The 13507-nt window shown below is 40.5% G+C and overlaps 2 protein-coding genes across 2 annotated transcripts in view; one reads left to right on the top strand and one right to left on the bottom strand.

The window, feature by feature from the left end:
- Nucleotides 1-13507, top strand: part of PALLD (palladin, cytoskeletal associated protein) — a 342018-nt gene that overhangs the window by 289016 nt on the left and 39495 nt on the right. The gene's annotated exons all lie outside the window — the stretch shown is intronic.
- Nucleotides 10649-13507, bottom strand: part of CBR4 (carbonyl reductase 4) — a 97511-nt gene continuing 94652 nt past the window's right edge. Inside the window, exon 5 of the mRNA XM_025042978.1 lies at nucleotides 10649-12498. Coding sequence (XP_024898746.1) covers nucleotides 12437-12498 — 62 coding nt within the window. The 3' untranslated portion in view covers nucleotides 10649-12436. The remainder of the gene's footprint in view (nucleotides 12499-13507) is intronic.

Below are 13507 nucleotides of genomic sequence, written 5' to 3'. Positions count from 1 at the left end.
CCTGCTGGAAATGACTTTTGGTTTAACTGTTAGTAAAAGTCTTTTAGTGAAAGAAGTTTGTACCTTGATGTCTTCACTGGAGAGGTTAAGAGCAAAGAAACCTAGTTATTGATTTAACTTCCTGTGTGGTACTTGGACAGACTGACATTACTCTGCTGGAAGAGGTGATACAGGTGCCTTCCATGTGCACGTTTCGTGAACTTCCTGTATACGTCATCATACAGGTGCTTGACCCATTAAGGTGGCTCTTTCTGTTATTTGTTTTGTACTTTAAAAAGCACGATCATATCCAGGTGTGTATACTACTTCCCTAAATGAAGGGCCACTTAATGTATAAAATCTTACAGTATAATCATAAAAACCCAATGTGGTAGGCAACAAACTTCATTTTTACATATTTTAGAAAAGATTAATAAAATATAGTAAAATAAGCTCAATACTACATCTGTACATACTATAAAATGTTCTTTCAGAAGACATTTCAAGAGGTTACAGGGTTTTTTTTATAATGGAGATAGTCTGGCACTCTATCAATTCTATAATATTATAAATAGAATATTATAGAAAACTCCACTTGATAGAGTGCCAGATAAAATGACTGTCAACAATACACTGTCATATGTAACCATGTTGGAAACTTCATCTGGCTATGACACATTTCTCTCATTTCTTTCTTAAGAGTAATTATGTTAAATAATTAGGTTGTTTTATCTAAGAATTAGTTTAGGGGTTTTAGTCATTTCTCAGGGAGGGAAGCTCATTTATTACAGTTCTTCCCAAGACACATTTGGATAGACTCCATTTACTGCTAGAAGGATGCGATCTGCCTCCTGACAATAAAGGTCAGTCAGCACTGGCATTACTGCGTCTCATCCTTGGCCTCTCAGGAATGTCAAGGTCAGCTGGTCAAAAGCTAAGAGGGGTCAAAGCCATTTAAAATTTACAGTTCTTTTCCATGGTCACAAGTCTCTTAATTCATGCTGCTAAGCTACTCTCTTGAGCTTGCCAAAATGCATTTTTGAGTTTTTTTGGAAGAACTTTTTCCCTCTTTGCAGGAGAGGTGAGAATGGGAGCCTGGTGATCAGGCGAGGCCTGCATTCGCCTGCGGAACCTTGGCTGTATGTCTTGGCCGCTAACATTAGACTAGCAATGGCCGACCGTTAAGAGAAGATGAATTACTCTGAGTACCCAGGTCCAAGTATGCATTCCTTTCATTATTTACCCTTGTGAGATTGAAATATGTTATTGGCAGCTTTTTATTTATTCAGAAATGTTTAGTTCTTCAGAGATAGGCCAATGTTAAAAGACATCTAAAAAATCATCTTAATAAATTTAGTGTTGTTCATCAGCATTTGCGAGATATAATTTAAAAAAAAAATTCCAGTATATTTAAGTGATGCAATCTTTTAAGAGATAAACATAACAAATTAATAATGTTGAATTATTAATATTCAAGGACTAGATAATGGACTTTATAGCTTAGTGGAACTTTACAACATCTTTAAAGAGACTATTTAAAAACAGTCCAAGTTTCTCTTTCACAGATATGAAGAAATTTGGACCTCTCTTAACTTAGTCCAGGACACACAAATAATTGGTGGCACAATCACTAACACAGGGGCACTAAGCCCAGTGGCAGGAGATGCTAAAAGGGGTTGTCTGTGATTTCAGAAACAAAGCCATTTTTAAGAGTTCAGTTCCAATTGTTTAAGACATTGTTCTCTCATTTCTTTATTTTTTTCTACAATGAGCATCTTCAAAGAAGAAAGTGAAGGACAGAATTATAAGTATGTAGTAATTCTTTTCCAAGGAACTCCATGATAACATTTATTACTGTTATTTGACACGTCTCTTGAATCTTCTCAGAAATCTGGATTCACTTTTAACTTGTAAAATGTGCACTGAGACTCTCTACCAATAGGTCTCATATTCTTGCCCCTACTTCATTTTCAAACTTATAGTATATAGCTGTGAATAGATGGTGATTAGTTAGTAGAAACTGAGCACTTAATAGTCTCTCAATGTCATGTATGCTGGTTGATACTGTACATACTGAAGTAAGAAATTCTGGGGCAAACTTAATTTCTTAGTTTCAAAACCAACTCCTTCAAGTTGCCTTGTATATTCTTATAGTTTTTCTGATAAATAAAAGTTTGTAAAGCCTAGCATATGAGGCGTAAACATGACCTACTTATAATTACACCTGTAGAATGTCCAGACGTAGCCGGATTGTTGCTATACGTAGCTGTTTTGAGCTCCTCCGCAGTGTCTGTATCCCAGTAACAAAGGAACAGAAGGTAGGAGTGACAGTTAGAGCCAGTCTTGGGTGAGACCCACATTAGAAAGGTCCTCTGTGACTGAAGAAATAAATCACCGTGCACATGGAAGAACTAGATAAGTCCTGTCGCCTCATTATAGATACCATAACATAATGGTCATGAGCCAGACCTCCCCAATTTAAATCCTATCCAGCTGTGCAACCTTAAGCAACTTAATATCTCTTTGTGCCTCAGTTTCCTAATCTGTAAAATGGAGATAATAAACGAGGTGTATCTCCTAGGGTTATGGTAAAGATTAAATGAGTTAATATAGATGAAGCATGTATAATGGTGTTTGGTACATGGTTTAAGTGCTCGGTAATACTTAAGCTATTATCAGTAGTAGTGGTGGGGTAGTGGGTGGCGGGTAGTGGTAGTGGTGATGCTGTTGGTGCTGCTGGTAGTAGTAATAACAATCATGATCGATTGCATTCTCTGGAGGAGGGCTTCCTCTGGCGACTTCAAACATAGGGAACATATGTACTTAGGCTGCCAGGACATTTAGCTTCCGTCTTAAGACCATAGCACAATATTTTTCTTCATGATGCGACCTTCTCTAAAATACAAGCTTCTGGAACTTTTTGTTTTAAAGATTATATGTTTATAATTTACATGTTTTAAGAATTTTATATATTTTAAACATTAATTTTTTATAGGCACAAGTTTAAAAAAAATAAACTACTAGTATAGAAGCCTGTAAAAGAAAAGGCTTCCTCCGCCTCATTCTAGTCTCGCTCTCCAGAGGATAAGCACTTTTAACCATTTGTTTTTCGTCCTTCTGATAGTTTCTTTCATAACTTCATGAACAGTATGTGTATTCATCCATGTAGTGATTCATCAACTTCACATAGTGCTATTATTAATCTTTAATATTATTCTTACCAGCAAGATGTTCTTGTCAGGCCTTTGGCACTAACAAGCTGATAATTTTGTGAAGTTACTTAATCTCTGTTTCCATTTCTACATCTTTAAAATAGGGAAATTGGATGGGTTAGTTTCCAAGGCCACTTTTTTAAAACTATTAGAGAGCGCTAGCTGGCCTTACATACAAAGTTTAACTATTAAAAAAAAAAAAAAAAAAAAGGCCAGGAGCAAGGGGCGGGGTGGGGAGAGAGCAAGTATTTTAACTATTTTGTGCATGGAATTCAGAGATAAACTGGTCAGAGGGTTATCTGGATCCAGGTGCTATGCTAGCATCTCAGTTTTAACTGTCTCCCTTCTTGTCTTTTATCTCTCTATGTGGCTTCAGTTTTTATGTATTGGCTTCCTTTTTGTGGGCTCTTCCTTCCATGCAATTCTGGGGGATTTATCCTTGTAGCTAGCTGTCAAAGGAGCAAGAGACACATTTCCCTGTCATCTTCAGTATGAAAAAAGCTTGCTTGGCCTGACCTGGACTATATATTTATCCTGGAATGATTTGTTGAAGCCATACAATAATTGACCAGTCCTGGGTCACATGCTCACCCTGTGACCAAGGGTTGGGGCGCCGTGATTACAAACCCACAAGGAATAAGGTAGAGGCAGATTTTAAGAAGGAATGCATTCAATTCTCCACTTACTGCTGAGTCTTTGCTCACTTTTATGAATGCTTACCGCATGTCACCAGCCCATGGCCCCATTCTCCTTCCAGAAATAAAGCATGACCTTCACCTACACATTCTTTAACTTTGTATCAGCCATTAAGAACTTTTGGCGGTATTTTCGCAACACTCGAACAAGTCCTGGCCTCAGTGTGAAGTTCCAGGCAGACGGCAGTGCTTCAGATTCCAGCCCCAGCACAGACGTTCAGTGTCGCCGTGCTACTAACACTCAGTTGGGTCTTCGGGTCTTTATGACCTGCTACACAATGGACACATAAGGGAACCATTTCCTCTTTCTGTGCAGGGACCAACTTTGTTATCTCAGGATGCAGTCTCTGCTTTGAAAAAGTAGCTGTAGAGCATTGCTGTGATGGGAAGAATGGGCCCTAGGAAAGCAAAGAATTGCCTAGAGATGACTGAAGTTCTCACCAAGTACTGAAAATATCTCTGAGGCCCTTTTGCTCAAGGTAAACATAAACTTGGGGCGTTTTTGACTGATAACCAAATAAAGTGGAAAATGGGCACTGGTACAGCTGCCTGGAACATGATGGCGTGCCTCACAGCTGCCAGATTAGGAACTGTGCTACCAGGCTCGCAAACACTCTCATTTGGGGAATGGGAGTTTCATAATTTGGTTACGAAAAAGCCAGAAATGTACGTACTGACATTGTAAGAGCTCTGATTGTTTCACTTTCCTGTATTCCACACAAAAGGATGCCTGGCAATCTCTTCACAAGTATTTAGTGACATCTGTGTACCAAGCATTGTAATCACCAGGAGGACACGAAGAGCACGGGCCTGGCTCTGGGAGGTCTGGCCGTGGGCGTGAGACGGTAGCGCCGCTGCCAGGCTCTGCCGTGCCAACCCGCCTTGTGGGCCGGAGCAGTTTGGAGGGAGAAAGAATGACTGTGCCATTAGGAAGGCCTTCAAGAAGAGGCAGACAGTGAAAGGGGCACAGAAAGTCAAGACAGCCTCTGTGGATGGAGAGAATGGTGGGGGCGGGCCTTCCAAAAGGGCAGTGATTGAGAAGAGGCCCAGATCAAGGACAGCCCAGGGCGAGTTCGGGAAGCAGTGAGGCTAATGTGGAAGCATGAAAAAGTGGAGGTAGAGCAGTCGTTGGAGAGAAGGATGTTAGGATTATCGTGGTCTAGATTTTTGGAAACTCTGAATATCGGGCATTACTAGGAGGAGAAAATAGATTGGGGTGAGAGGGGACCCTGTTTTACACATGCCCAATTTGAAGTGATTAGGTTATATGGAAATGGATAATAGAATTGGAATTCAAGACTGAGGTCTGGGTTAGAGATAGCGATGCTGTTGATTGCTTGTACCAAGAGAAGGTTAAGTTTAGAGCTCGATGAGACATCCACAGTGAGACAGCTGGAAAAGGACCCGTGAGGAACGGGAGGCACAGTATCAGAGGCAGGAGAGCAAGGACAGTAGCGTTGATGTCAGAGAGGAGATGCTTCGGGAAAGGGCTCCTGGGAACTCACACTGTCAGAGGCTGCTGGTCGACCGGGCCTGTCGGATTACAGGTCTTGAGCATGGTATAACCCTATCTTTATGTTGAATGAAATACCTTAAATTAATTTTTAGACGGTTTATAAAATCAGGCCAAAGGACAAAAAAAGTTTTGTGGTAAAAAGAAGGGAAAGGTTTATTAACAGAACAGTGGCTACTGAGCCACTGAAATAGTTCACATGTTTCTTTAAGGGAGAATATTATAGCAGGGCCACATCCAACCCAATTGCCATAGGAACCGTTTCAAGACACACAAAACCCAAAAACTACTTTTTCTTAATTTTTGGACAGAGTTTATCTACAGGTATATCTGTCTTAAGAGAAAAAACAACTAATATTAGCCAAGTAGGTGATAATTATTCATGGTATAAAATTATCCTCCTCCTTCCAAAAAAGTATCTTTTTTATAAGATTTACTGCGAAATGATTTCAGTTTGCCCCTTTAATGCCTTTAAAATCTATTTCTTTTTATCAAAAAAATTATACGTCCATTTTTCAAAAATAGTTGAAACGGATATGAAAACAGCATATGCATGAGGTTAATACATGTATACAAATAAACACCATAGTGAGACTTGGTTAGTTCTTTACAAGTTCCTTTAAAATTAATTTCTTTATAATGTTCAAATATTACTGGACTAAAGAGTAAGGATAATAAAATCTGAAAGTTTATTGAGACCTTACAGATAGTACCTTATAAATTTCCACTTTTAAAGTTGAGAAGCTGGATCCCAGAGAGGATAAGTGAATTATCCAGTCAAATAGCTAATCGCTAAACGGGAGTCAAACTATTTGAACATTTGGTTGACCTTGTTCTTACCTGTACATAACCTGTGCAGCTGTGGCTTTATCTGCAGGGTAGCTGTGCTCCTTTAGAAAAATGCACCACCGTGTTCCTGAGTGCCGTATAGCTTGCTGGAACAGCTAATTTTGTACTTTAGAGAAATGAGGATTTTAATTAAATTCAAGAAATATTTATTGAGCCTTTTACATGTGAGTGGAGAGGGAGATATGGAAGGTAAAACGTTTGGAAGGAGTAGAGAAGTGAGAGGATGGCTGTTTTGTGCTTTCAGTAGAATTAAAGCCATTTGGTAAATAGGTAATGGTTATTTCATTGAAAAGGTATGACACTTAGAAATAATTCATTCTCACAAATAACAAACTGCACTGCACAGTTTTAGAGACATTCAGCTCGGCAGCATGAACTAAAATGCAGAGGACACACAAGCGGTGGGACGAGTCTCTCAGTGATAAAATGGAAATTGGAGGAAACATGAGTTACATGAAATAGTAAAACATGCCAAGTTCTTTATTTCATCGTAAGGCCGAAAGTTTAGTATCTGTCCATCTTTTTTCCTCTAATTCTTTAAAATCTCAGAGAAATTTTATGCTGAAGACCTTAAACTTCCTCAACATCTGTCTCTCAGGCAGCGTTTCTTTGGTGTTTCAGTTGGAAATGAGATCACTGATTTTGCCTTAAGTATTGACAAAAAAGATTGGAAAACAGATTTTTCTTAAAAAGTGTACTTTGTCTATGTTAAGAATTAATACCAAACATTTTCAGTTGGGAACAGTCCATGTTAATTCCTTTTAATGTCCATTAAATTAGCATAGCTTTTATAAGAATCAGCAGCTAATATCTTCAAGCTGTTTTCACTGGCCTATGCAGCAGTAGAAATGAGAATTATTTAAGGCATTTAACTGTGATGCGGAGTCGATGCCTTCAGAACCTGACCTCACATTCCTCCCCCAAAAAAGGTTAAGGCTGAAATGCCAGAGTTCCACGTCACTCAGTTTCATCAGACTTATCACAACTGTAAACACCATCAAAGCCTGTCCCTCATCACATACAATCCGTGTTGGGATACCTCCTTTTCTTTTGGTGGGGCTGTAAGTGCCTTGGACCACGTCCTGCAGCCTTCACAAAGCCAGGGACCATTTACCCCATGGACTGTTGGATCTCTACAGGCCTCGAGAAGGAGAATTCTCTGCATCTGGGCAGCCAGCTGCAGGGTTTGAGGTCTAATGAACAGCTCATGTTGGTATTGACCCTTGTCAGAACACCATCTCCTAGCCTCTCAGTCCTTGATCCCTGTGCTACATGAGAGACACAGCCACCCTTTGATATTCTGGAGACGTTCCCAGGAGGATAATGAACTGGTCAGCAACTGCTCCCTCTCCTTCTCATGGTACATGGAATGACTTCAAATAGAGATCAGCTTTATGTATTACGACATAAAGAGCTACTGTTTTTCCGTACCAGAGCCAAATGCAGTTCTTATTCTAAGAGGAAAAGACGAGTCTTTCTGAAAGAGACTCAAGTCGTGTGCTGATTTCACTCAGGTCACTTCTTTCTTGAACCCTCCTATGTAATTAATTGTGCTCAGTACTGGCTCTGTCTAGAGAGTCAGCGTGATGTACAAAAGGCTCAGAATGAATTAAAGATCAAAGAATGGGCTTTTATAAAGAAACCTGTGTCATTTTGCAGTGCATGTTAAACACGCATTCTCAAGCAGTGGTCAATTTTAATTTGATTTTAGCATTCTCATGTTCATTGTAGTTTGTAGAAAATCCAAATCTATCACTGCCCTCTCCCCCAGACTTATGAAGAATATATTTAATTTCAGTTATTTTTGTACTTAATTATTTCCCCTAAACCCAATGTAATACATTCTCATTTGGCTTAAGTTAACTTATTTTTATTGCATAAATGATTGTTCTTAAGATTGTGATTTATATACCTTTTACTGAGGAGCAATAATAAATTAGTGCTAAACAAAGCAAGCCGTTAGAGATTAACTCTCACCAAGTGGACCCAGTTTCTATGACATGAAGGCATAAATGGAATCACAAATAACAATAAGAACAAGACAATTGAAGTATGAATACAACAGAGTTGTAGATGGAACTTAATGAGTACTCCCTGAACTGAAGCCCTTGTAGGAGTTCATATTCTATTTTCTAAGTTCTCAGAATTAATGTGTTGAGCTCTCTCCTATATATGATCCTGAGCGAATCCCAGCCCGAAAGAGAACTATGTTGTGTGAACACCCAGCGGTTTGCCCCCTAATTCACTTAACTACATTCACTGGAAAATTCTTAAAATTCCCCAGTCCATATGGGGCCCTCTGATGTAGGACCGCCCTGCTGCACGTGCCCAACGAACCCAGCAGGGTACAGAAGTCGCAGCCAGAAGTTAACATCGTCGTCCTCATCGATGGTGACACGTATGCTACGTTTAGTGCTGTGAGGATGCTGACAGTCCCAGGGCTGCCTTCAGAGTGCTTGCAGGTGGCAGGGCAGCCCATGGTCAGAGGTGCATACGGTACCACAACTCTGCGTCACACAGTGGCTTCCGTACCACACGATAAAAAATAAAACACATGAACCAACGGTGCACGTACTCCGAAAACACAAATGTTTTCCAGCGTCACGATCCCAGGAGTTTCTCCAGACCATTACAGATACTCCATCCTTATTAGTATGAACTGGGGATAAATTACTTCTCGCAATCCAGACATTGCTCCAGAGAGACATACTGGCAATTTCCGATTTACAGAAAAGTTGTTTTCCAGAAATTTGTTTACTTTCATATCCTTTATTTTGAGCCGGGGCCGCAGTTCCCCAGAGAAAAAGTGACACACGCTAACAATGACTAATGCTTTAATAAACCTTTTTTGTTTCCTGAGCACTTCACCTCCAGGTTCTGCCCTTCGATTACTTGACCTCACTAACCTATGGGGATAACCACCCCTCACCCCCACCCAGGTTGTCGTAACTGAGTCAGTCCAGTGCCGGGCACATGATAAGTGCTGTCCCTTCTTCACCTTCCACCCCTAATTTGGCTTTGTGAGTAGAAGGGTGAGGAACAGCCACTAAGGCCATCTTAGCTGGTCTGGGAGCTCATCACCCATCTCCAGTTTCCTATGTCCCCACGTGCCATTGCTGTTCCCCTTGCCAGCTACCTACAGGGGGACAGATGAAGAGGAAAATCTCCTGCGATAAATAGAACACTATCTTCATTTCTTAAAGGCCCACTTTATAAGGTAACCAGGATTGATGGGGCTGTTCTCTTCTGCCGTGGAATATTTATCGAGCTCATCCTGTGCACCAGGCACTGTACTCATGTAATCCTCACGACGACCCCACAGGTAGTAGCTAGCAGAGTTGTGTTCTAAGCCAGTGCCATTTTACCGCCAGTCTGTTCATTTTCTTCTATGCCACGCTGCTGCTCAGCTGGTTACTTTCTCCAAGGCAGCTTTAGTGGCAGGAGAGGTTACTGAATTGGAAAGTGAATTGGTTTCCAAATCTCTCTGTCAAATCTGAATCTCTGCCCCATCCAAATATCTGTAAAATTATTCTCCTTACAAGCTGTGCCCAAGCCCTTGGGGTAGGGTAGGGAGGCTCATGATTTTCTGTAATATAGAAGCTCGGTCCACTGAGTTAGTGTTTACATTTTCCGTTCCTGAGCTCCAAAATCTTCTCATCTTTTCACCATTTCACCCTAAAAAGAATCAAGTTTGAAGTCAGATCACTTTAAATATACTCTTAAATATGTAAATATTTAAAATCTTGACTGATAATTCAGACCCTAAAGGCCTTGGATGCTATGGCTGCAAGGAGGGATAACAATTAAATCCCTAAGAAGTGAAGATGACTACAGATTTAAATATATATATATTGAAGATACTTCTTTTTTACTTCTTTTTTTAAAATTAAAAAACTTTCCAATGACACTTGACATTGAGTATGATATTAGTTTCAGGCATATAGCATAGTGGTTAGACATTTATATAACTTACAAAGCAACCCCACCCCCAAGTCTAGTGCTAGTTCAGGTCCTTTTATGTTGACATGCCTGGTGTAGCAAAGGGAGCCAGGGACAGACACAGATCTAACCTGGCTCTGCAGGTAACTTGCTCAGTGACCTTGAGCAAAGTAGCCTCTCCTGTTTGTAAATAGACTGTGACAGGTCCCTAACAAAAAATCTACAAGTCTCATTTCCTTAAGCATTGAACCTTTAGAATAGAAGGAGGGGTAAGAGTGAGGAATTTCTTAGTCTTTTTGAATTGGGGGTGTGGTAGAGAGAGGGAAAAAGGAAGCTGGGAGGGGTTCGATGGAGTAGTTGTGCAAAACTGAAGACTTTAACGAGCCTCAGACTTGTGACTAGGGCTGTCTAAATGGACTCTTAACCTAACTTTTCAACCTTCACACAGTATTTTCAAGAGGTTCAATTCAGTTTCATTTTATTTCATTTTCAGAGAAAGGACAGCAGAAAAGCGATGAACTTTTATAATAAATAACTCTTAAGTAATTTCCAAAGGCCGCAAAGCAATTTTGCCTTTCTGGTACCCTTCATTCCCTTTGCCTTTTTATCTTGGTGAAAATCAACTTTTATTTAAAAAAATGAGGACGGAGAAAACAACTTGGAATTGTGCATCTCATCATCTCAGAACCAATGTCAGGTCCATTTAACTCAAGTATTTTTTAAACGATGATTCGCACAAAAATTAAGTCAGACACTTGACGATGAAAAATTACTGCTTTGCTCTCCCTTTCCCCACCTCTCCAATTCCTTGCATATTGTATTCCTCACCCAGTGCATGCTGCGGGTGGGGGGAACCCTCGCAAAGTTCATTGCAAGATACACTAGTAGTCAAAACACTAGTTTTGTTTCTTGTGAAATGCCACATAAATAATTTCTTGAACTGTTACTTATTATTAAAAGTAGCATCTCAGCAGCTTTGAGCCCACTTGGGTTAGCAAACTTGATGGGTTTTTTAAATGCCCAAACGAGTATGCTTAACCCCATGAAAAAAGTTAGAACCAGTGTAGTGGTCTGTGCTTTCCTGCCCTGGCTCCTTTGAAGACTGGCTTCTCAGGAGCCACTCCCTAACCCTGGGCAGAGGAATCCTCACATCACATACAAGGCATGATATGTTTGTAGCAGCCTCGCCAGAGCCATTACATAGCTATTTGCTGATGCCAAGCCAAGCTTAAAGTACCTTAAAACAACGGTCCCCAACGTTTTTTGGCAGCAGGGACTGGTACTCCTATGAGAATCTAATGCCTGATTATCTGAGGTGGAGCTAAGGCGGTGATGCTGGTTCTGGGGGAGTGGCTGCAAACACAGATGAAGCTTCATGGCTGGGGGTTGGGGACCCCTGCCTTAAAATTAACAGTGGTGACTCTGGTCTTTATGAGCCCAGGGTGACCCAGATTAGGGTGCAGTGCCTTTTAGGAAGGCCACACAGATCACTCCCAGTCCAGGTGCACAGGTCAGTTGAATGGTGATGATAAACACTCCAAAAATAGGTGCATTTTTCCATAGCTAGGAAATAAGTAGGAGATGGTAATGGCAGAAAGATCAGAAAGGAACGTTTGTGGGTTTAGAATTAGAGTGCTGGATGACGGGTTTTAAAGCTGGTGGGGTGGTTTTTATGAGTTCTATTCTTGGGCCAGTTCTAAATACATGAGCACAGGAGCACATGTGCTGGACAGGCTACCCAAACCACACAGACATCTGGAACTTTGGTGTCCTGGTGAATCCCAGCAGTGGCATGGCTGCTTTTAAAAAACTCAGAATAAGTTCCATAGGACTTCATGGAGTTCTTTGGTGTTAGAATCTTTGATGCTCTGCACAGATTCAGCATATAGAAATATCTTATCTTTATACTTTCCAGGTCCCCAGAAAGTGTTTCTTGCTCTGTTATTTCATGAATTTAAGTGTAATCACTTTTTTGGATAATTATCCAGAGTGAACAGAAGACACAGGAAGAAATTTAGAAGATTTTTGCTGATGTTCCCATGGCTAATGATACTTGGTAACACATCAAAATCTTGTTTTTTTACTTCTTGCCAGCAGCTTCAATTCTTTTCAGTGCTTTGAAATTATGAAAGCTTGAGTGTAGAGATTAAATACCTATGGATAAGGAAGATTTGGGGTTTTTGTCTTTTAGTTTAAAAAGGTTTGAAGTGAAGAGCATAGCTTTTCCTATTCATGGCATCGTTCCTGTTTTATCTGCTCGTTATAGTGCCACCTTCTGTTGAAGTTTCTTTTGATAGCCGTCCGTCTCTCTCTGCCATGAACAAAGGAAAACATCTTGGATATAAAATTCAGTTAAACAGGAAAACTTCTGAGTAAAACAGAGTAAGATTTTAACTAATTGCTAGCAGCTTACTAACTTCTTTTTCGAAAATTAAAATTCAGTCTCTTCCCAATGGAAAATACTTGGGGAATTAAAACTGCATTACTATATAATTAATAATATGTTATTGCTTATTAAACACCTACATGTTAACAACAGATGTCATTTGCATGCGTTTTAGATATGGCACAAAATATCAGTATGAGTATTTGTTAAGTTTTATATAAATGGCGTTTCAGGGTCTACTACTAAAATTTCAGCTACGGTAAGTTTTGTACTTTTTTTAGGGAACAAATGCAGAAATTAAAAATGGATTCAAGCCTGCGGTACTTATTGGAGGCAGAGTTGACAGCATTGAAGCTATCAAATTGGACTAACATAAATCTGCCAAAAATAACTTAAATCGACCATTTTATTCTTTTAACTTTCTCATTCTGATAAGAGTTCTTTTTCCAAAAATTGGCAACAAATGAGAGGGCTGAGAGTCATGTCAAAAGTTTTCCTTTTAATACTTCTGGTCCTGTTAAGTCAGGCAAAATATCCATCCCGACTCGTAAACTGATTTGACTCACCTTAGGTAAAACTCAAATTAGATCTCGCGCTAACCCATCACACGGAATTGACTTAGCACTGGGTCCAGGATTTAACGACAGGCAACAAACACACTCAGGCCAGTAGCTTGCGCCTCGTTCAGCGGGCGCAGCGTGGAGCTGGCAGACGTGGTCTGCCGTGTCCACGACTTAACCTCACTGCCCCCGACGGACGTGCCTTCTAGTTCCCTCTCTGAAGGTGTCGCTTTTCTCTCTCTCCCCAGGGACCCCCTGAAGATCCAGCAGCTGCAGCACCAAGTGCGCCTGGAGCAGGAGGCCAGCGCCCGGCCGCCGCCGCCGCCCGGCGCCCCGGGGCCCATGAGCGCCCCCGCCATGCAGCCCTCCGGCTC

This window comes from Pteropus alecto, unplaced genomic scaffold, assembly GCF_000325575.1.
Source record: "Pteropus alecto unplaced genomic scaffold, ASM32557v1 scaffold50, whole genome shotgun sequence".
NCBI classification, from domain to species: Eukaryota; Metazoa; Chordata; class Mammalia; order Chiroptera; family Pteropodidae; genus Pteropus; species Pteropus alecto.
Note: the sequence above shows the minus strand (reverse complement) of the source record. Positions and strands in the feature narration are given on the sequence as shown.